Here is a 20,173-nt window from a genome sequence, read left to right on the forward strand (position 1 = left end):
GCAGGCGTTTAGCGGAGGAATACGGTAGTTGTACGGTTGGGAGAAAAAGCAGTGCCGAATGAGACGGCTGTTTGGCGGAAAAGTAAAGTGCTCAAAATTGTCAAAATAGAGCGTACATGTTCACAGATATCGATTTGTTTAGGTGGGCGTTGTTTTAGGTGGCTAAATTACGTTTTAGTTCTTGGCCCCGTGTAGTTTAGTTTAGTTTATTAAAGGATCCCCATTAGAAGGACATGAATGCACCTCTAATCTTCCTGGGGTCCTGGACATAGAAAATACAAACATATAATAAAAAAATAGACCCAACATAAGATAAAAAAAACAATTAGACACACTGATTGTAAACAACACAAACTAATAAGGTCAACAGATATACAACTGAGTGAAAATATGAAATGACGTGTTAACAGATAACAGTTTAACAAATTAAACACACTAGACAGAGAAAAAAACATGAAAAAGACCACTGAACAGATTGACAAAAGTTATTTGGCAAGGTATTGCTTTGTTAGTTTTCTAAAAGTAGTTTTATTCTTAACAGTAGATATGATTTCCTTTGGCAGAGAGTTCCAGAGTGCTATTGATCTATATACAGTATAATGGTAATTTTCAGAAAATTGGTTCTTGGAGCTGGGAGTGTAAAGTGACCAGCCGCAGCACCTCTAGTGCTGTATCCATGCCCAGAGGTCATATGTAACTGATCAGCCAAGCTGGATGGTTTGTTATGACTAATTATGCTCCGCAGTAACATTAAGAGACACAGAGACATTTTCTGTACAACCATCAGCCACGACAGCTGTGCATGCATGAAGTTTATACTTGTTCTGTATGAACAACTGAGTGCTAAACGAGCCGCCTTATTTTGAGCAACCTGCAACTTTTTCAGATCAGATTGTGAAGCAGATCAGATTGTGAAGCAGATCAGATTGTGAAGCAGATCAGATTGTGAAGCAGAGGACCAGATTACAGGGCAGTATTCTAAATGAGAGAGAACCAAGGAATGAAAAACTGATTTGAGTATTGAGACAGAGTAGAGAGACAGAGCTGTGGAGGCTGTTGCTTAGAGTGCTGGGTCTCGATAAACGGTGCGCTCAGCGTCCAGAACACTGTACCTATTTCAGTTAGTGTATGCAACTAGCTGATAGGACCCCACTTCAAACAAACCGAACTATCCCTTTAAAGCTGTTAAAGACTCTTACTCCTCTGCAGCTCCTCAGCCAGTTCCTCCTGCTTCATTCTCCTCAGGAAGAGAAGTGTGATGTTTAGAAAAGCCTCTTTGCTCCTCCTCGGCTCTTTCTCCACACCATCCACCTCCTCCTCCTCCTCCTCCACCCTCTGACTCTCTGAGCATTCTGCCTCCTCTGGACTCAGAACCCTCCGGAACCTTCTCAGCTCCGTCTTCACAAAGGTGACGATGTTCTCCTCAAGCAGCTGGAACAGAATAATGTACATATTAAACCTTCATACTAAAATCTGCAGACAAAATTACATCCATCTTCAGAGACTGAAAGCCTGCACTGATCTAAAGAGTGCAGCATGGAGATTCAACATGATCTCATAAATAATTATGGAATAGAAATGTTGACCCACAGCACAAAGCCTTCTAGTTTCACAACAATGGCTCTAAAATTGTTGAATGTGAACATCAGTTTCTGCCTCAGTCCACAGCTACTTCCTGGTTACTGAGCCGGCTGTGACCACCGAGTTGCCCCAGTAGCGAGGCGTTATTTCGAATCCCACATAGGTTACGCCAAAGCCACGCCATGTGCCCGCCTACACAGCAGTCAAGCGCCGGGATTGGCCAGGCGCTCATGCTCATGTTGGGCTCTCTGTTACAGGGACACCATTCCTGTGAGAAGCAACAACACCAAGCGAGGCTGCAATGAGGATATTGAAAGACAAAATCCTACATCGCACCAAAGCATACAATGTATTTTAATGTTATTTGACTTTCTGACCACCCGCCTCAGTGCTTATTATGAGGCCAGAATAACAGATGCTGCCCTTGGCCATTGGGAAGGCTAACCCTTTACTTTTGGTTTTATTTATTGTGTATGATTCAACTTTTTATCTATGATTTTATATTATTGCATGTTTTTGGAGATTGTTGGGACTTCACTGGCCTGGAACAAACGGCTGGACTGGGGGGGGGGGGGGGGGGGGGGGGGGTTGCTAGGCCTATGTGCTGTAGCCTATTGGATTTTTAATTTTATATTTTTTATATTTTTCATTTGCAGGTTAAACTGTCAGCTGAGCTCTGTTATTGAAGCTTTGGCTAAAGGCCTGAATTTTACAATGATGTTTTGAAATAAATGTTTAAAAATCGATTGTGTGTTAAAAGCTTGTGTTACGTTTTCATTGGAGTTATTACAGGAATTTATTTTCAATGTCCGCTATCAAGAACAATTCAGTTGGTTCATGAAATCGCTGGGCTGCGTGCCGTGCAGTGTTTGTGGTGTGGGAGATTCCAGCTGTCAAAAGAAGACAAAAGACTTGCTCTTGGCCAATCCCGGGCGGCGCTTGACTGCTGTGTAGGCGGGCACAGGGCGTGGTTTTGGCGTAACCTATGTGGATTCGAAATAACGCAGTAGCGAGTTGTGGGAGCATCATCCCCGCCTCGGCCCTGCCCTCTAGTGGTCAAACAAACTTTATTTCTTTTATTTCAAATTGTTTTTATTCGTTTTTAAACAATACAAACAAGAAAAAACAAACCCCGTAGAAGACAGACAATACAAAATAGGTGCAAGGTTGCATGATGTCATACATGTATACAATCTCCTGAATAATTGTGATGCAATGACAACCAAGTGTAAAATAAATAAATAATAATAAATAAATAAATAAATAAATAAATAAATAAATAAAAAATAAATAAGAGAGACAAGGAAAGAACAAGAGGGGGGTGGGAAGAGGGTAGGGTAGAGCTGTTGGGGGCTACTAATCTAAAGTTCTTGCATCAAATTCCTTATGGTAATACCGTAATCTAAGAAGGGGTGCCAAGTAATTTCAAACTTTTCCAGAGAACCCTGGACTGTGCATCTGACTTTTTCTAGTTTAAGAAATGACATTAGCTCACGAATCCAGCGTGAGTGTGATGGAGGTGTGGGCGATATCCAGCAGAAAAGGCCATTAGATCTGATTGATGTCTGGATATCCCACTGTTGCTAGGGGCACAAACTTTATTTCTGAACCATTTTAAATGTGTTTTGGTGAAAGTAGAACGTCTGGGCTGTGGACCCACGTTACTATGTCACAATTCTTTGTGAGACTGAGTTGGGACATTATAATGACCAGAATGGTTTATACTGTATGCTACGGCGGATCGAGGTTGGATCACGTTCTCACCACAAACGAACCGCACCAGAGTTCGTTTAAAGCGGACCGAGACCACCCTTTCTTGGCGATCTCGGTCCGCTTGTTTTGTCCCGCATCCGAGTGCGATTGCTGTGTTCACACTCCCCCAAACGAACCGCACCAAGGGGGAAAACGCTCTCTGTTTCGAAACAACTGCTCCAAACGAGATAGGTGTGAATACCCCCTTAGTAACTCCTAACCAAAATAACTAGCCGTGATACAGTAGCCTCTGTCCTTTTTGTAACAGGTTGATTTCACTTGATGGTGAAGTACAAGGTGTTTTTGTGTGTAGCTGAAGTAAAATGTGTTATTTTATTTTCACACCATAAATATGGAGTCCAGGTCTGTTTGATGCTCCTGGGCAGACTGACCACTGGAAACCTCTGACATCTCCTCGACTCTGTTGAGAGGACATGATGTATGAGGTCATACACACACACACACAAACACACACAAACACACACACACACACACACACACACACACACACACACACACACACACACACACACACACAATGAACTCAACTGGATGTGATGAAGGATCGGACCAATTCTATATCTGATAACTGTGTATCTGTTGTGATCATCAGTTTCAAATCAATACCTCAGATCAGTAGAGTGCTGTCCATCTTTGAAGTTAAAAGGGTGACGCATAGACCAGTCACTCTTCATGGACACACAGCTGGGCTCAGGGGAGTCTGCTCTCTCCTGCTGCATCCTGAGAGAAACACATTATGAACATTGTGAAGGTATCTGTGTCTTTATGAAGAAGACAATCAGGATGGGCTCTTCACAGGTTAGTTGGTTCAGGAGAGGCAGGCACACAGACTGCTGGTGGTTCAGCTGGTAGCTAGGCTGCTGCTGGGGCTTGGCCTGGTAGCTAGGCTGCTGCTGGTGCTTGGCCTGGTAGCTAGGCTGCTGCTGGGGCTTGGCCTGGTAGCTAGGCTGAAAATCTATGATGCTAAAGAGCTCCTCAGCCAAGGCTCAGTGAACACTTGCCTACCAGCCATATTAGCAGCTGCCTGTCTGGACTCATGACTAGAAGCCCTTCCCTAACCACACACATTTTTATAAAACATTAGATTTAGGCAAGTACAACAATGTGGTTAGGGTTAGGGTTTGGTTATGGTCGTGGTTAGATAAGAAAACCCTAATCTTAAGCACATCTTTTTTACTTGTCACACGTTTTCAGGAAGAAGCAATTGCGGCGACCAATTGTGAGTTCTTGGCGGAGGAAGAGGTGGAGGTGAATAATAAGGAGAAACCACACTAAATGAGTATCATGCAGCGAGAGGTGATAGACTTTCCCAAAGTCACGTCGTGAAAATATCCGTGTATTGGATTGATCAGATGAAGTTGGAAAATGAGCAGAGCGTTTAATGTGTTTCTCTACCCCTGACCAGCCAATCAGAGTGATTTCTCTACCCCTGACCAGCCAATCAGTGATTTCTCTACCCCTGACCAGCCAATCAAAGTAATTTCTCTACCCCTGACCAGCCATCTGGATTACCAGGTGCCACTCTTCTTCAACTCGGCAAGCATAACGTTATAATCCACGGAGCAATTCTAGAAGTGAGTCACATATTAACATTACCGGTAATCCCAGTCTTCTTCTGTTGAAACACACCACGGTGGTGTAAAAATTGTGCTGCTTATTTACCTTACAAGTGTAGTCCTATTTAGTGTAGGCTATAGAGACACTGCATGAAATAGGCCACGCCCATCACGGGGGAAAGGCTCCGTTCATTTCCACACACGAGCATCATTTTCCTTGAATTAAACATAGCTAAAAGCTGTTGTGTGGTGGGCTGCGCAGACAACAAATGTAAAAAATCACCAGTTAACGTTTTGTTGTACTCCTGAGCAAAACAAGGAAGCCATTGAGAATTGGCAAGAAGAAAAATGTGGATCTAGCTGTCAAGGAAGTAAGTTGGAGTGATCATCTTCCGTATATACGATCTTTTTGTGCAACACGCAACCATGCACGTGACATAGGAGAACGCCAGGATTGGAGGGGGGTTTTCTGTTTTCCCCCGTCTTGGGCGTGGTTTCTGAATGATGACGCGTTACGCAGTGTCTCTATGCCGACATGTCAACATGAAACTGTGTGGTTTTTGAATGGAGAGACGGCAGAAGATTCACTTAATCTGTTTCCACTGCATTTATCACATTTACCTTTTATCGATACGGCCAACTTTTCCACCTCCCCCAACAGAGTATATGGAGAGTATATACTGTATATATGTATATATTAGTGATGCGCGGGTCAGGGTTTTTTAAGGCCCGCCCCAACCCAACCCATCATTGGAGCCAGCCCGCCCCGCCCAGCCCGTTAAAATATCTGAAAATTCCGAACCCAGCCCAACCCAGCAGCCCGCAACGGCCAATTTAATGTAATATGTCTCCGGACTCAGGAGGAGCACAGCGGAGCTTCCAAGGTGTGCAAAGTAGCTAATATGAGATGAGATGAGAGAGATGAGATGAGAGATGATGAGAGATGAGATGATGAGATGAGATATACTTTATTGTCCCGGGAGGGAAATTTGTCTTGGGCAAAAGTGCTTTTATACAACAACAGGTGTGACAGACAAGTAATACAAAACAGAACGATCACAGTCACATTCACAGCATTGCACTGAGGGCACAGGAAGTGTACCAGCTAAGGTACTGATTGCACAACCCTATTGCACAGTAAATATATTCATCAATCCCTTAGTAAGGGAAGTAAAATAAGCAATAAAACCATAAACCCATAGAAACATAGAATAAAAATAAAATAAAAGAATAAAAGGATAAAACATTAAAATAGGATTATGAAATAAGAGAAATAAAACCAAAGTACGAACTAAGAGAAATAAAACCAAAGTAAAAGCAGTAAAGGAGACGCAGCGTACCTACTTGGGGTACCTCCCACACCTCACTGGAGTGCTACACATGGGGGAAGAGAGGGCTGTTTGTTCAACAGAACAATTGAGGTGGGAAGAAATGATAGCTTGTAGCGGTTACTTTTGTGTCTACAGGCTCGGAATCTCCTCCCAGATGGAAGCAGCTCATACTCAGAATATAAAATGTGAGAGGGATCAGTCAAGACTTTGTGAGCCAGGCTGATAACCTTTTTCTCGAAGATGGACTGGAGTGACACCGAATCATTGGTTCCAATCACTTTCTGAGCTGTGTGGACCATTTTCAGGATTCTAGTTTTGAGCTGAACGTTCAGAGACCCAAACCAAGCCGCCATGCCATATCTACGGTAATCAGGCTTTCCAATACGGCTTTGTAGAATGTGGACATAATGTTCTTGCTCACGCCATACAGTCTGAGTCTACGTAGAAAGTGCAGGCGTTGCGCTAATTTGGAGCAAAGATAGTCCACGTGGACATTCCATTTGAGCAGGTGGTCCATCTGGATCCCCAGATATTTGTACGAGCAGACCTGCTCGATCGTGCTGCCCTCAATGACCACGGGGTCATGGACCCTGACTGTTCTTGGGTCAAAGATCATTTCTTTGGTTTTACTCGTGTTTAAAGTGAGGTGATTCCTGACACACCAGTCATTAAAACTGACGATTTCCCTGTAGTAGACAGAAGGACAGTCGTCTCCTTTCAGTAAGCTTAAAATAATGGTGTCATCCGAGAACTTGATGACAAAGTTGCATGGCTCACTGTTCCTGCAGTCATTAGTATAGGCAGTAAAAAGAAAAGGTGAGCTCACTCCCCCCTGGGGGGCACCAGTGCTGCAATGTTTAACAGTGGAGATGGAGGAATTAACCTTCACCTGTTGAGTCCTATCTGTTAAAAGAGAATAAAACCATTTGATGATGAACGGGTTTATGTTCATCTTGACTAACTTCTGAACTAGCAGCAGGGGACGGAGTGTGTCGAATGCAGAACTAAAGTCTGCGAACAGAACTCGTGCGTAGGCTTTGGGGTGTGAGTCTAAATGCTTGCTAATTAGGTGAGTCACACAAGCCACAGCATCCTTAGTGCTACGACCCTCCCTGTAGGCAAACTGCAACGGGTCCATGCAGGGGGACATTTCTGCTTTAAGTTGTTTGACAATCACTTTTTCAAAACATTTCATTACCCCACATGTAAGGGCAATAGGTCTGAAATCTTTGTTCACAGCAGGACAGGATACTTTTGGTACAGGAATGATCAGAGATTTTTTCCACAGAGCAGGAACAGTATGGCTATCTAAAGACCGCTGGAAGATCGGGCACCAGGCAGCTGTAAGTTCTTCAGAACAAGATCTGAGCACAAAAGCTGGCAGACCGTCCGGCCCTGTGGATTTCTTATTGCTTATCTTGCTAAAGATGCTCTGTACCTCAAGAGGCTCAATAACCAATCGCTCAGACTCACTACAAGAAGGAAAAACAACAGAATTAGAATTGAAATTAAAATCCGCTACCGCATCCGAGTCGAATCTGAGAAAGAATTCATTCAACTCGTTGGCCTTCTCCAAGTCATTCAAAGTGACAATGTGCTTGCGGTTAGGGTTCATGTTTGTAATACTTTTCATACATTCCCATAACCTCTTAGAGTTCATGGTAGAGACACTCTCCTCCAGGGCAGCCCGATGGCGCCCTCTGGCCCTCCTCAGCATCCCATTCAGTTCTTTTTGCGCTGCGGCCACACCCCCTCTGTCCCCATTTTTAAAAGCATTTTTCTTTTTGTTGATGCATGCTTTAACGTCCTTAGTGATGTATGATTTGTTATTGGGGAAGTGGAGAATGTTCTTTTTTGGGACCACGTTGTCAATACAGAAGGTTATGTAGTCTGAGATTGTCTCTGTTGCCTCATTTAACTCCAGAGTGTTAAAGATGTTCCAGTCCGTGCACAGAAAGCAGCCTTTAAGTGTCTCCACACTATCATCTGACCACTGCAGCACAGTTTTGGGCAGCGGCTTGCTAGATTTAAACACTGTTTTGTATGTAGGCAAAAGGAAAACAGTGGAATGATCAGAGTTGGCAAGGGGAGGAAGTGATTTGGCTTTAAAAGCGCTTTTGATGTTACCATAACATTTATCTAGAACACTACTATTCCTCGTACCGCATTTGACATACTGGTGGAAACCAGGAAAAGCTGGCTCAAGTCTGCAGTGATTGAAATCACCCAGCAAAAAGACGGGGGCCCCCGGAGTTCGTTGAAGTTGTGTGTGAACACAGTCAGACAGGCGTTTGGCTGCTCTGGCAGCATTAGCACTAGGTGGAACATAAGCAGCACATATAATAATATTCCCAAACTCCCTCGGGAGATAGAACGGTCGCAGGGAGAGGCAGAGCAGTTCGATGTCTGGATCGCAGTATTTGTCTCTGATGGTGAACTGGCTGCACCATCTGTTACTCACATACATGCAGATACCTCCGCCTCTCGTCTTCCCCGACGAAGCCTCCCGGTCGGCCCGAATGGTGGAAAAACCTTCCAACTCCAGCATGGAGTCAGGAGTGTCTTGACGCAGCCACGATTCTGTAAACACCATCAAGCTGGCCTCCCTGTACTCGTGACAGAATCTGGTGTTTACACGGAGCTCATCCATTTTGCTCCGTAAGGAACGCACGTTGCTTAAAATGATAGAGGGCAGAGGGGGCTTGTTACCCCTTCTTCGGAGACGTCGCCTGACGCCTCCTCTCTGGCCCCTCTTCCTCCGTCTAGACCCGCCAGTCGTCCTCTCGGTGACGGCCTCCGGGAGGTTCGCAGGCGGCGTGACCCCAGTGTGCCGCAGGGCGAGCAGGGCCTCTCTCGTGTAGACGCGGTGCGTTGCCGAACGTGATGGTAGGGTTTCAGGCCCGCTCTTGCACAGTAGTTCCCCACACAGCAGGGAAAGCAGCAGCAGAGTCATCAGAGCCGCCATGTCCCAAATTGAGGCGGATTAACAGCGGTAAGAGCATCCACGCATTGGTGGCTCCGTGGAGGTCCTAGTTGCGCTAAGCTAGTTAGCTATTTGGCTAACAGCTGTTAGCGTCAGTTCGCATCGCAGGCAGATCGAGTCGGATATTCGTGACAACACAGACCCCGGCTATCACACACTTCCACATGAAAAGCGCAATGCAGAGGACGTGTACCAGACAACATAAAACATAAACGTAACGAAAAACAGCATAGACCGATAGCAGCACTAGAGCCCGGGTCGCCACAGAGCAGCGCCACCGGGTGAACTGAAGCCTGCACCCTGAAGCCTGATGTTCCAATAAATCTCTCTCCCCCCTCTCTCACACACACACAGACACTCACATGCTGCCGTGCGCGACAACAGTTGTAGCCTAGGCCTACTATACTGCTCTCAGTGCTCTGGATGAGTTGCGCTGCTGCTTTCATGTCGGTCTTTCTTCAATTAATCCATGGTCTTCAGATAGCGCGACCGACTACGCTTCCCCAAAGTGCGGATGGCGTGACCGCAGTGTTTCAAATGAAGGTAGCAGGTAGAGGTAGGCACTAGGCAGGCTACAGAAAAAGCTCTTATTCTTCCCCATTTATTTTAATTACCTCATGCGCTCTCAATTGGCCATGTTGCAGTAGTAGGCTACTAAACGTAGTAGTGCAGCAGGTGCGCACACGGCTTGCAGATACGGCTAGACTCGCTGTCTGATTTCTTTTAATTACCTCATGCGCACTCAATTGTTCACAGCCTACTCACGTTGCAGTAAAGTTGACAAATAGATCACAGTCGAGTCCACAACAGAAAATCTTCGGTGGCATTATATGGACACTTCAAATAATAATTACAGCGAATAATCCTTCCAAAATGTTTGTTATGAGACCACATAGGCTACCTCATTGAAGTGTTTCTTTACTCCATGTAGGCTATAGAGCAGTGGTGCCCAATTTGGGGCCCGCGGGCCAAGTTTGGCACGCGCTCTTTTTTTTTTGGCCCGCCACGGATTTGGGGGTAAAAAAAAAAAAAAAAAAAAATTGCAGGCCAGGCCACCGGGCAGTTGCCCGACGTGCCCGATTATGCAGTCCGCGCCTCAATGGAGATGTCGGGACTCTTCTATCTACGATTAACGTTAATTTTGTGCAGCTGGTATTCTCTCTCCCCGACTCTATCACACGGGTGTGAGGCATTGCTATCTGAGGATTGATTGCTCCTGATTGGTTGGCTGAATCACCTGGTTGGGGGGTGAGCTCTGATATTTGATCCCTCCCCAGTCACTGGCTTTACACCAGCTCAGCAAGATGGACAGATCATCATCACGGCAGTGGCACACTGACAAAAGAAAGTTTAGGACGGAGTGGCAAGACGAGTATTTTTTTACCGACGTAAATTCAACAGCGGTTTGTCTCATTTGCAGGCTGTTTTGAAAGAGTACAATATACGTCGCCACTACGAAAATGATTTTCAAAGTACCTTGAGGATTTTATATGTATTTTATATAACCAATTGCAAATTATTACAATTACCAAACAGATAAAAAGCAGATTATTATATTGAAATGTTATTTTAGATTTACAATGTTAATTTTCTATAAAACACAATACATTTTAATGTAATTCCACAACGTTTATTTTTGGCCCTCGGCCCTCCACCCAGATTGAGTTTTGGCCCTTCATGGGAAATAATTTGGGCACCCCTGCTATAGAGAGTGCAGCAGGAGTCTGTCTGATTGTGTGTACCTACGTGTGAGAGAGTTCACGTCTTTAAGGTTAATTACTCTGCGTGTTTCACTGCTCTAAATTATTTAATAATGTTGCTTTGTCACGTTCTGAGCCTGCCCCGCCCGCACCCGCGATATTTTCATAATTTGCCAACCCAGCCCGCCTGCGGGGCGGCCCAGCCCGCGGGACCCGGCGGGTTCTGGGTGACCCGCGCATCACTAGTATACTGTATATATATATATATATACACACACCGGTATATATACACATATAGCCTATACTCTCTCTATATATATAGTGGGTAAACTACTCACCTTGGATAGTTTACCCACCTATGTATTTACCACTACACTGGTTTAGACAGAAACTATGGAGGCATTTTTGCAGCAAAACACCTGAGAACTTGCATGATGTAATTTATACTCAGAGAGTATTCACACATCTGTGTCGTAAAGTTGAATTCACTAAAGATTTACTGATCAGCAAGTGACAATCTGAATACGTATGTGGTTTGCGTGGGTGGAGGAGAGGGAGGGGCTACTCCGGGCTTTCCCAAACTTGGGGTCGCATGGAATTCAATTGGAGTCCCCTAAAATGTCTAATAATTGATCGATACAAATAATTATTGTTATAATAATAAAAACACCACACACTCAATTTAAAACAAGTGAACCTACCCTACGTTTTCACAAAGTGTCAGCTAAATGACAGAATGTAAATGTAAATATACATAGCGCTAAGTGTCATGATAAAGAAATAACGTGTGACCCCCTTATGAATAGAAAATACTTTCTTCAGTAGGGAGGTGGCCTTTTGAGCGATATGCTGCAGGAACTGAGCTGTAGGCCTGTTAGTGGGCTCTGTGTTCACCAGATATAGCCCATATCTGTAGCCTACTTAGCTCTTTTTCAATTTTCATTATTCATTGTTTAATTTGAGTCATTGTTTGTTCAGCATTAAAGGCCGGCTTTTCCGTGGGGGATATGTATATTAAATCTCACGCCCCTAAGGTTTTCGAATCCGTTGAAATTTTTGAAATTGGAGGTTTACTCACAGAGATATCAACCGAAATCCACTCTGTGTGTGGGGGGGGGGGGGTGGGGGGGAGGTGCGGGTGTGGGGACTCGAAATACTACATTTCCCACAATTCACTGGGCTCGCGTGGCCTTCGTTTTCATGCCCACCCCTCAGGCATTTGGCTGATATCAAACTCCAGTAGGTGGCGGTAATGCACATATATGTTTGCCAACCGCCATAAAACTCAAAGAAGAAGAAGAAGAAGGCTTCGACAATAAAACATACAGAGAAGAAGAAATAAATCGAAAATAAAATTGCCTCCAAATTGCACCAAATTTAAACGGTAGTATATATGTCGGGAGATGTCTTCATAAAAAAAAAATCATGCATTTTAAGGCATTTTCGTAGGAGTTACGCGCATCTGATGTTGTAACTATTTTCTGTAAAAATGTGTAAAAACGGGTACATTGCTCAGCGTTGATTTCGTTACTTCAACCCACCTACTACTAGATGTAAAATTTGATGAGCTTTCCAATGCCCCCAGTCCCGTGTCTGTCCGTGCTTCCGTTCCCGAGATCGGTCTCTTTGCAAGGAACTATGGGAAGCTAATATTAGCTACAGCAGGCTAGGCGGTTGAAAAAGATGGCTGCCTTTTCGTTTTTGTTGAAGACCTCTGAAGGGGCGTGGAGGACCTCTAGAGGCAGGACCATGGCTCACAACAGTTGTAGTTCATAGGTGCACGACTTCCGCAAGGCGGACTTGGGCCAGATGACGCGAAACGCGTCGGCTGGCCCAAAAAATATGTGAGAGATGCTTGATATCTCTGGGAGTGAAGCTCCAATTTCAAAAGTTTCAACGGATTCGAAAACCTTAGGGGCGTGAGATTTAATATATATTCATATCCCCCATGGTAAAGCCGTCCTTTAATTTGCAGCCTTGTAGATACAAGCTCATCTCAATACTGTAGGATATCAAATAGCATTTCCTCATTGCAGTATAACCAGTCCTCTTACCTTGTGTCTGAAGGTCCAGGTTCATTACTGAAGTGTGGAGGTCTGTCTTTAGACCAGTCAGTCTTCATAGACAGACAGCTGGGTACTGGAGACTCTGCTCTCTGGCGGGTGGGGGGCGGTGCTGTTGAAAAATGTAAGAGTAGATTTGAAATGTAAAACAAATTGGGCACCACTGCCCTCGTGGGTTTGTAGAGGTACTGCAGGGGGTCCGCCAATTTTCATCAAAATAAATGTGGAATTTTCTTTAATGCATTTTAGACAAAGATAATAATATTGAAACTCACAGTATAACCAGTCCTCTTACCTTGTGTCTGAAGGTCCAGGTTCTTTCTTTTTTTTGTCTTTCTTTGGTCTTTTTTTCCAGGTTCATTACTGAACTCTGGAGGTATGCCTTTAGACCAGTCAGTCTTCATAGACAGACAGCTGGGTACTGGAGACTCTGCTCTCTGCATGTGGTGCTGACCTCTGCAAACACAAATGTTTGATACACATCATCATTAGCTCTAGTAGAGATATTTTGTATTTCATTAACAGAGCAGGTGAACTTGGCCATAAGGGAAATTGATAATTCATCATCCACATTTAGGCAAAATACCCAAAAGCAGATTGTCAAAACGTTCTCCCCCTTTACTCATCAGAAGTATTTTCAGGCATAACACATTTGTTGAGACAAAATGTGATGAGCAACAACAGAAGAAATCAATCCACAAGCCATTAATGCTAGGCTGTGAAAAATGCTACCTTATCTGTAAAGGGGAGACTTGTGGTACCCATTAAACCAATTTTGATTCAGATCAATTGAGCTGAGAGGTTAGGGGACCCCTTTGAAATAGTTTTCCCTCGCCAAAATGTAACCTATGTTTGGAGCGTTATTTAGACCCCTTACAGACAAGCTAGCATATTATGCTTGGTACTAATGGATGCTTTAGGTCTTCTAGGTTATTTTGATAACAGGATCTCCACTGTAGCTTTAAAACTGATCCTGGTACAGCCATTTGATTGCCCACGAAAATCGGGAGTGTTGGCAGACCACTCGCAACCCACCTGCAGTACCTCCACGGCCCACAGTTTGGGAATCACTGCTGTAGGATATCAAATAACATTTCCTCATTGCAGTATAACCAGTCCTCTTACCTTGTGTCTGAAGGTCCAGGTTCATTACTGAAGAGTGGAGGTATGCCTTTAGACCTGTCAGTCTTCATAGACAGACAGCTGGGTACTGGAGACTCTGCTCTCTCGCGGGTGGGGGGGGATGCTGTTGAAAAATGTAAAAGTAGATTTGAAATGTAAAAAACATTGGGCAACACTGACCTCAGGGGTTCGTGGAGGTACTGCAGGAGGTCCGCCAATTTTCATCAAAATAAATGTGGAGATTTTAGAAATGCATTTTAGACAAAAAATAACAATATTGAGACTCACAGTCTAGGTTTCCAGGTTCATTACTGAAGTCTATAAAATCATCTTTAGACCAGTCAGTCTTCATAGACAGACAGCTGGGTACAGGAGACTCTGCTCTCTGCATGTGGTGCTGACCTCTGCAAACACAAATGTTTGATACATATCATCATTAGCTCTAGTAAAGACACACAACCTCTTGCAACGTTGCACATTTTCATTATTCATAGTTTAATTTGAGTCATTGTTTGTTCAGCATTAATTTGCAGCCTTGTAAATACAAGCTCAGCTCAATACTGTAGGACAGGGGTTCCCAAACTTAAGAATACCATGGCCCACTTTGAAATCTGAAAATCTTCCGGGGCCCACCCAACCCTTTAATCACAACTCTGATCAACACATGAGACTAAGATGATCTATTTCACTATATGTTTTTTATATTATATATTTTGTAATTCATTAACAGAGCAGGTGAACTTGGCCATAAGGGAAATTGATAATTCATCATCCACAATCCACATAGAAAAAACATTTAGGCAAAATACCCAAAAGCAGATTGTCAAAACGTTCTCCCCCCTTTACTGATCAGAAGTATTTGCAGGCATAACACATTTGTTGAGACAAAATGTGATGAGCAACAACAGAATAAATCAATCCACAAGCCATTAATGCTAGGCTGTGAAAAATGCTACCTTATCTGTAAAGAGGAGACTTGTGGTGCCCATTAAACCAATTTTGATTCAGATAAATTGAGCTGAGAGGTCAGGGGACCCCTTTGAAATTGTTTTCCCTCGTCAACATGTTACCTATGTTTGGAGCGTTATTTAGACCCCTTACAGACAAGCTAGCATATTATGCTTGGTACCAATGGATGCTTTAGGTCTTCTAGGTTCTTCTGATAACAGGATCTCCACTGTAGCTTTAAAACAGATCCTGCTACAGCCATTTGATTGCCCACGAAAATCAGGAGTGTTGGCAGACCACTCGCGACCCACCTGCAGTACCTCCACGGTCCACTAGTGGGCCACAGTTTGGGAATCACTGCTGTAGGATATCAAATAACATTTCCTCATTGCAGTATAACCAGTCCTCTTACCTTGTGTCTAAAGGTCCAGGTTCATTACTGAACTCTGGAGGTATGCCTTTAGACCTGTCACTCTTCATAGACAGACAGCTGGGTACTGGAGACTCTGCTCTCTGGCGGGTAGGGGGGGATGCTGTTGAAAAATGTAAAAGTACATTTGAAATGTAAAAACATTGTGCAGCACTGCCCTCAGGGGTTCGTGGAGGGACTGCAGGGGGTCCACCAATTTTCACAAAGATTTTAGACAAAAACACTAATATTGAGACTCACAGTCTAACCAGTTCTCTTACCTTCCAGGTTCTTTCTTTTTTTCTTATTTTTTTTCTTTTTCTTTCCAGGTTCATTACTGAAGAGTGGAGGAAGATCTTTAGACCAGTCACTCTTCATAGACAGACAGCTGGGTACTGGAGACTCTGCTCTCTGGCAGGTGGGGGGGGATGCTGTTGAAAAATGTAAAAGTAGATTTGAAATGTAAAAACATTGGGCACCACTGACCTCGGGGGTTCGTGGAGGTACTGCAGGGGGTCCGCCAATTTTCATCAAAATAAATGTGGAGATTTTAGAAATGCATTTTAGACAAAAAATAACAATATTGAGACTCACAGTCGAGGTTTCCAGGTTCATTACTGAAGTCTATAAAATCCTCTTTAGACCAGTCAGTCTTCATAGACAGACAGCTGGGTACTGGAGACTCTGCTCTCTGCATGTGGTGCTGACCTCTGCAAACACAAATGTTTGATACATATCATCATTAGCTCTAGTAAAGACACGCAACTTCTTGCAACGTTGCACATTTTCATTATTCATTGTTTAATTTGAGTCATTGTTTGTTCAGCATTAATTTGCAGCCTTGTAAATACAAGCTCACCTCAATACTGGAGGACAGGGGTTCCCAAACTTAAGAATACCATGGCCCACTTTGAAATCTGAAAATCTTCCGGGGCCCACCCAACCCTTTAATCACAACTCTGATCAACACACGAGACTAAGATGATCTATTTCACTATATGTTTTTTATATTATATATTTTTTATTTCATTAACAGAGCAGGTGAACTTGGCCATAAGGGAAATTGATAATTCATCATCCACATAGAAAAAACATTTAAGCAAAATACCCAAAAGCAGATTGTCAAAACGTTCTCCCCCCTTTACTGATCAGAAGTATTTGCAGGCATAACACATTTGTTGAGACAAAATGTGATGAGCAACAACAGAATAAATCAATCCACAAGCCATTAATGATAGGCTGTGAAAAATGCTACCTTATCTGTAAAGAGGAGACTTGTGGTGCCCATTAAACCAATTTTGATTCAGATCAATTGAGCTGAGAGGTTAGGGACCCCTTTGAAATAGTTTTCCCTCGCCAAAATGTAACCTATGTTTGGAGCGTTAGTTAGCCCCCTTACAGACAAGCTAGCATATCGTCGCTGTCGTTCCAGGACCTCGAATTTCCAAAACAGAAACTTTTCAGGAAGTAAAAAAAACCTGTTTGCTCTTAAACTACTGAACCAAATGTCGTCCAAGTTGGCACATGTCTTAATTATACCGTAAATTCCGGACTATAAGGCGCACCGGTGTATAAGCCGCACCTTCAAAGTTGACTATTTTTTTCTTATATAAGCCGCACCGGACTATAAGCCGCGGGTGTTTTAATGGTATTTTTGTTTTTTTTACAGTGCACACAGTGTCCGCGGTGTGGTGAAAAGAGGGCAAGAGAGGAAATTAAAACAGAAGTGGATTTATAGTTAGAAAGAGTGCTAAAGAAGAGAGAATTCCATTTTTTATTTTTTTATTTTAGTTACTCACAGTACTATTGACCAGTCCAACTCAAAAGATATTCGGCAGTTTCACTTTGAGCTCTTGTTCCGCCGCTGTCCATCAATGGTTATGACGAGTCTCGCTGGGTACAGTACGCCAAAGTGATATCCATTGACTTATATAACATGCCTTTTCGATGATGCTGTTGTATGTTGCGCGTTTCTGTTGCACCAACGCGGAGAGGTCCTGCCGGACGAAAAAGCGCGTACCCTCCCAGGTGAGGGGCTTCTTCCCCGCAGCCTGGAGGATGAGTTGACGGTCGGGCCAGCGGAGTAGGCAGATGAAGATGGCCCTCGGTGGCAGGCCGGGGTCTGGACGTGGCCGAGGCGCCCGGTGTGCCCTGTCCACCTCTGGTGGTTTCTCGCCTTCCTTCAGGTCCAGGATGTAACACAGGATTTTGCCACGAAAGCGTCCATGTCACCAATCTCAGCTCCCTCTTTTACATTGATCAGGCGAATGTTATTTCTTTTAAATGGTAAATGGTAAATGGTCTGCATTTATATAGCGCTTTTATCCAAAGCGCTTTACAATGAGTAGATAGTCTACATTCACCCATTCATACACCAATGGCGGCAGGCTGCCACGCAGGGTGCCTACACACCATCGGGAGCAATTTGGGGTTAAGTGTCTTGCCCAAGGACACAACGACAGCAGCTGGGAGGGAGCGGGGATCGAACCGCCAACCCTTGCGTCATTGGCCGACCCGCTCTACCTCCTGAGCTAAAGCCGTCCCCACAAGCTTTTACTCCTGCTGATTAAGTCATCAACCTGCGTGTGCAGCGTTTCGATGTTTTTGCATTTTATCCACTTTCGGACTCACTGTGTTGTTTTTGTCCTCCAGTGCGCTGATGCGCTTTTCCGCATTAGAAACTCTGTTCACGGTTGCATTATTTTCTTTAGTGAGTGAGTGGATGGACTTCTGCACGTTTTCAAACTTGTTTTCAAGCTGCTCAAACCTCTGAGCGATGTCGGACTTAATCGATAGTGTTTCACGGAGTAAAAGTTTAGCCCAAGCCGTGTATCTCCAGCCTCCAGCAGGTGAGTCATTTCCTCATTCATGGCGGTGATTGCTTCGTCTTTTTCTTTCTGCTTACCTGTGTTGTGTTATGTTATGTTATGTTATGTTGTTAAAAGAGGGCAAGAGAGGAAATTAAAACAGAAGTGGATTTATAGTTAGAAAGAGTGCTAAAAAAGAGAGATTTTTTTTTTTTTTTTTGGAAAAAATCCATAGATAAGCCGCACCGTTATATAAGCCGCAGGGGCCAAAAAAGCCCAAAAAACGGGAAAAAAGCCGCGGCTTATAGTCCGGAATTTACGGTAGTTAGTTTCCCGCTGAATGTGTCATTACTTTATTAATATCTTACCTGGATAAGCTCAAATGATGTTGTTTATATTATCAGTCCGACTTGGAAGCGCTTTCTCATGGCCAGTCAAGCGGGAGGCAGTCGCATGCTCATGCACGAGCCCCCAAGCTCCAGGCCGCGGGGGCGCGCGCAGGAGCAGCAGCATTGCCCCTCGCCTCTCATGGCCGAATGGGGGCTTTGGCATGGGGTGAGAAATAGTCTGACATAACGTAACGTTAACGTTACTTTATTCTCGTCAGAAAGCACTCCGATTTGCATGTTAAAACAAGTTTGCAGCCTAGGAATAACTGGAAAACATTTGATTGATATATTAACGTCAGAGGAAGCCAGGATTAGTCAAAACGATATGAGAAATACACAGCGCGTCTGCCGTGTGTCTTTTCCGGGTTTATTGTCCTGCGTGGGGGGGTACACACGGAGGTAGGGGGGGAATTTCGAGGTTTGACTGACAGATTGAGGGCGAATGGCGTTACGAGATTTACTCACAAGCTCGTTTTAATGCTTTTCCATTGGTTGCATTTGTTAAAAACCACACAGAGACGTGAAGGGTGACCAATGGCATTGATTCATGACAAAAAATAAAAAAGTGAAAAAAGGCACATTCGAGGTCCTGGAACGACAGCGACGATATTATGCTTGGTACTAATGGATGCCTTAGACCTTAGGCCTTAGAAACTAGAAGCCCTAAGGCTTAGGTCTTCTAGTTTCTTCTGCTGACAGGATCTCCACTCTACCTTTACAACTGATCCTGGTACAGCCATTTGATTGCCCGCGAAAATCAGGAGTGTTGGCAGACCACTCGCGACCCACCTGCAGTACCTCCACGGCCCACAGTTTGGGAATCACTGTTGTAGGATATCAAATAACATTTCCTCATTGCAGTATAACCAGTCCTCTTACCTTGTGTCTGAAGGTCCAGGTTCATTACTGAAGAGTGGAGGTATGCCTTTAGACCTGTCAGTCTTCATCGACAGACAGCTGGGTACAGGAGACTCTGCTCTCTGGCGGGTGGGGTGGGGTGCTGTTGAAAAATGTAAAAGTAGATTTGAAATGTAAAAACATTGCGCACCACTGCCCTCGGGGGTTTGTGGAGGTACTGCAGGGGGTCCGCCAATTTTCATCAAAATAAATGTGGATTTTTTTTTTTATGCACAAAAATAATAATATTGAGACTCACAGTCTAACCAGTCCTCTTACCTTCCTGGTTCTTTCTTTTTTTCTTTTTTTTCTTTTTCTTTCCAGGTTCATTACTCAAGTCTGGAGGAAGTTCTTTAGACCAGTCACTCTTCATAGACAGACAGCTGGGTACTGGAGACTCTGCTCTCTGCATGTGGTGCTGACCTCTGCAAACACAAATGTTTGATACATATCATCATTAGCTCGAGTAAAGACACACAACTTCTTGCAACGTTGCACATTGTCAGTTTTTCTGACATGTGGAGTTTTTGATAACATGGTCTGTTGATAAGTGTCCAGGATGCCAGGTTTTGCATCAGTGGTAACCACGGCAACAAATGAGGAAAGATGGCCCC

The 20,173-nt window shown here is 44.0% G+C and overlaps 3 protein-coding genes across 3 annotated transcripts in view; 1 reads left to right on the forward strand and 2 right to left on the reverse strand.

Annotated features, from left to right (window-relative positions):
• The window catches only part of LOC310791526 (synapse-associated protein 1-like), a gene marked incomplete at both ends in the record, with an annotated part of 582,682 nt that overhangs the window by 362,392 nt on the left and 200,117 nt on the right, over nt 1-20,173 (forward strand). The window lies entirely within an intron of this gene.
• The window catches only part of LOC310791009 (synapse-associated protein 1-like), a gene marked incomplete at both ends in the record, with an annotated part of 92,326 nt that overhangs the window by 55,063 nt on the left and 17,090 nt on the right, over nt 1-20,173 (reverse strand). The window lies entirely within an intron of this gene.
• The window catches only part of LOC310791108 (uncharacterized protein), a gene marked incomplete at its 5' end in the record, with an annotated part of 71,213 nt that overhangs the window by 47,510 nt on the left and 3,530 nt on the right, over nt 1-20,173 (reverse strand). Inside the window, 11 exons of the mRNA XM_083652809.1 lie at nt 1,305-1,431; nt 3,679-3,754; nt 12,979-13,099; nt 13,283-13,443; nt 14,113-14,233; nt 14,398-14,513; nt 15,470-15,590; nt 15,748-15,897; nt 16,061-16,176; nt 19,542-19,662; nt 19,839-19,984. Of these exons, the coding sequence (XP_083508935.1) occupies nt 1,305-1,431; nt 3,679-3,754; nt 12,979-13,099; nt 13,283-13,443; nt 14,113-14,233; nt 14,398-14,513; nt 15,470-15,590; nt 15,748-15,897; nt 16,061-16,176; nt 19,542-19,662; nt 19,839-19,984 (1,376 nt within the window). The remainder of the gene's footprint in view (nt 1-1,304; nt 1,432-3,678; nt 3,755-12,978; nt 13,100-13,282; nt 13,444-14,112; nt 14,234-14,397; nt 14,514-15,469; nt 15,591-15,747; nt 15,898-16,060; nt 16,177-19,541; nt 19,663-19,838; nt 19,985-20,173) is intronic.

The sequence above is a fragment of the Poromitra crassiceps genome, assembly GCF_964638095.1.
Source record: "Poromitra crassiceps genome assembly, chromosome: 16".
Lineage (NCBI taxonomy): Eukaryota > Metazoa > Chordata > Actinopteri > Beryciformes > Melamphaidae > Poromitra > Poromitra crassiceps.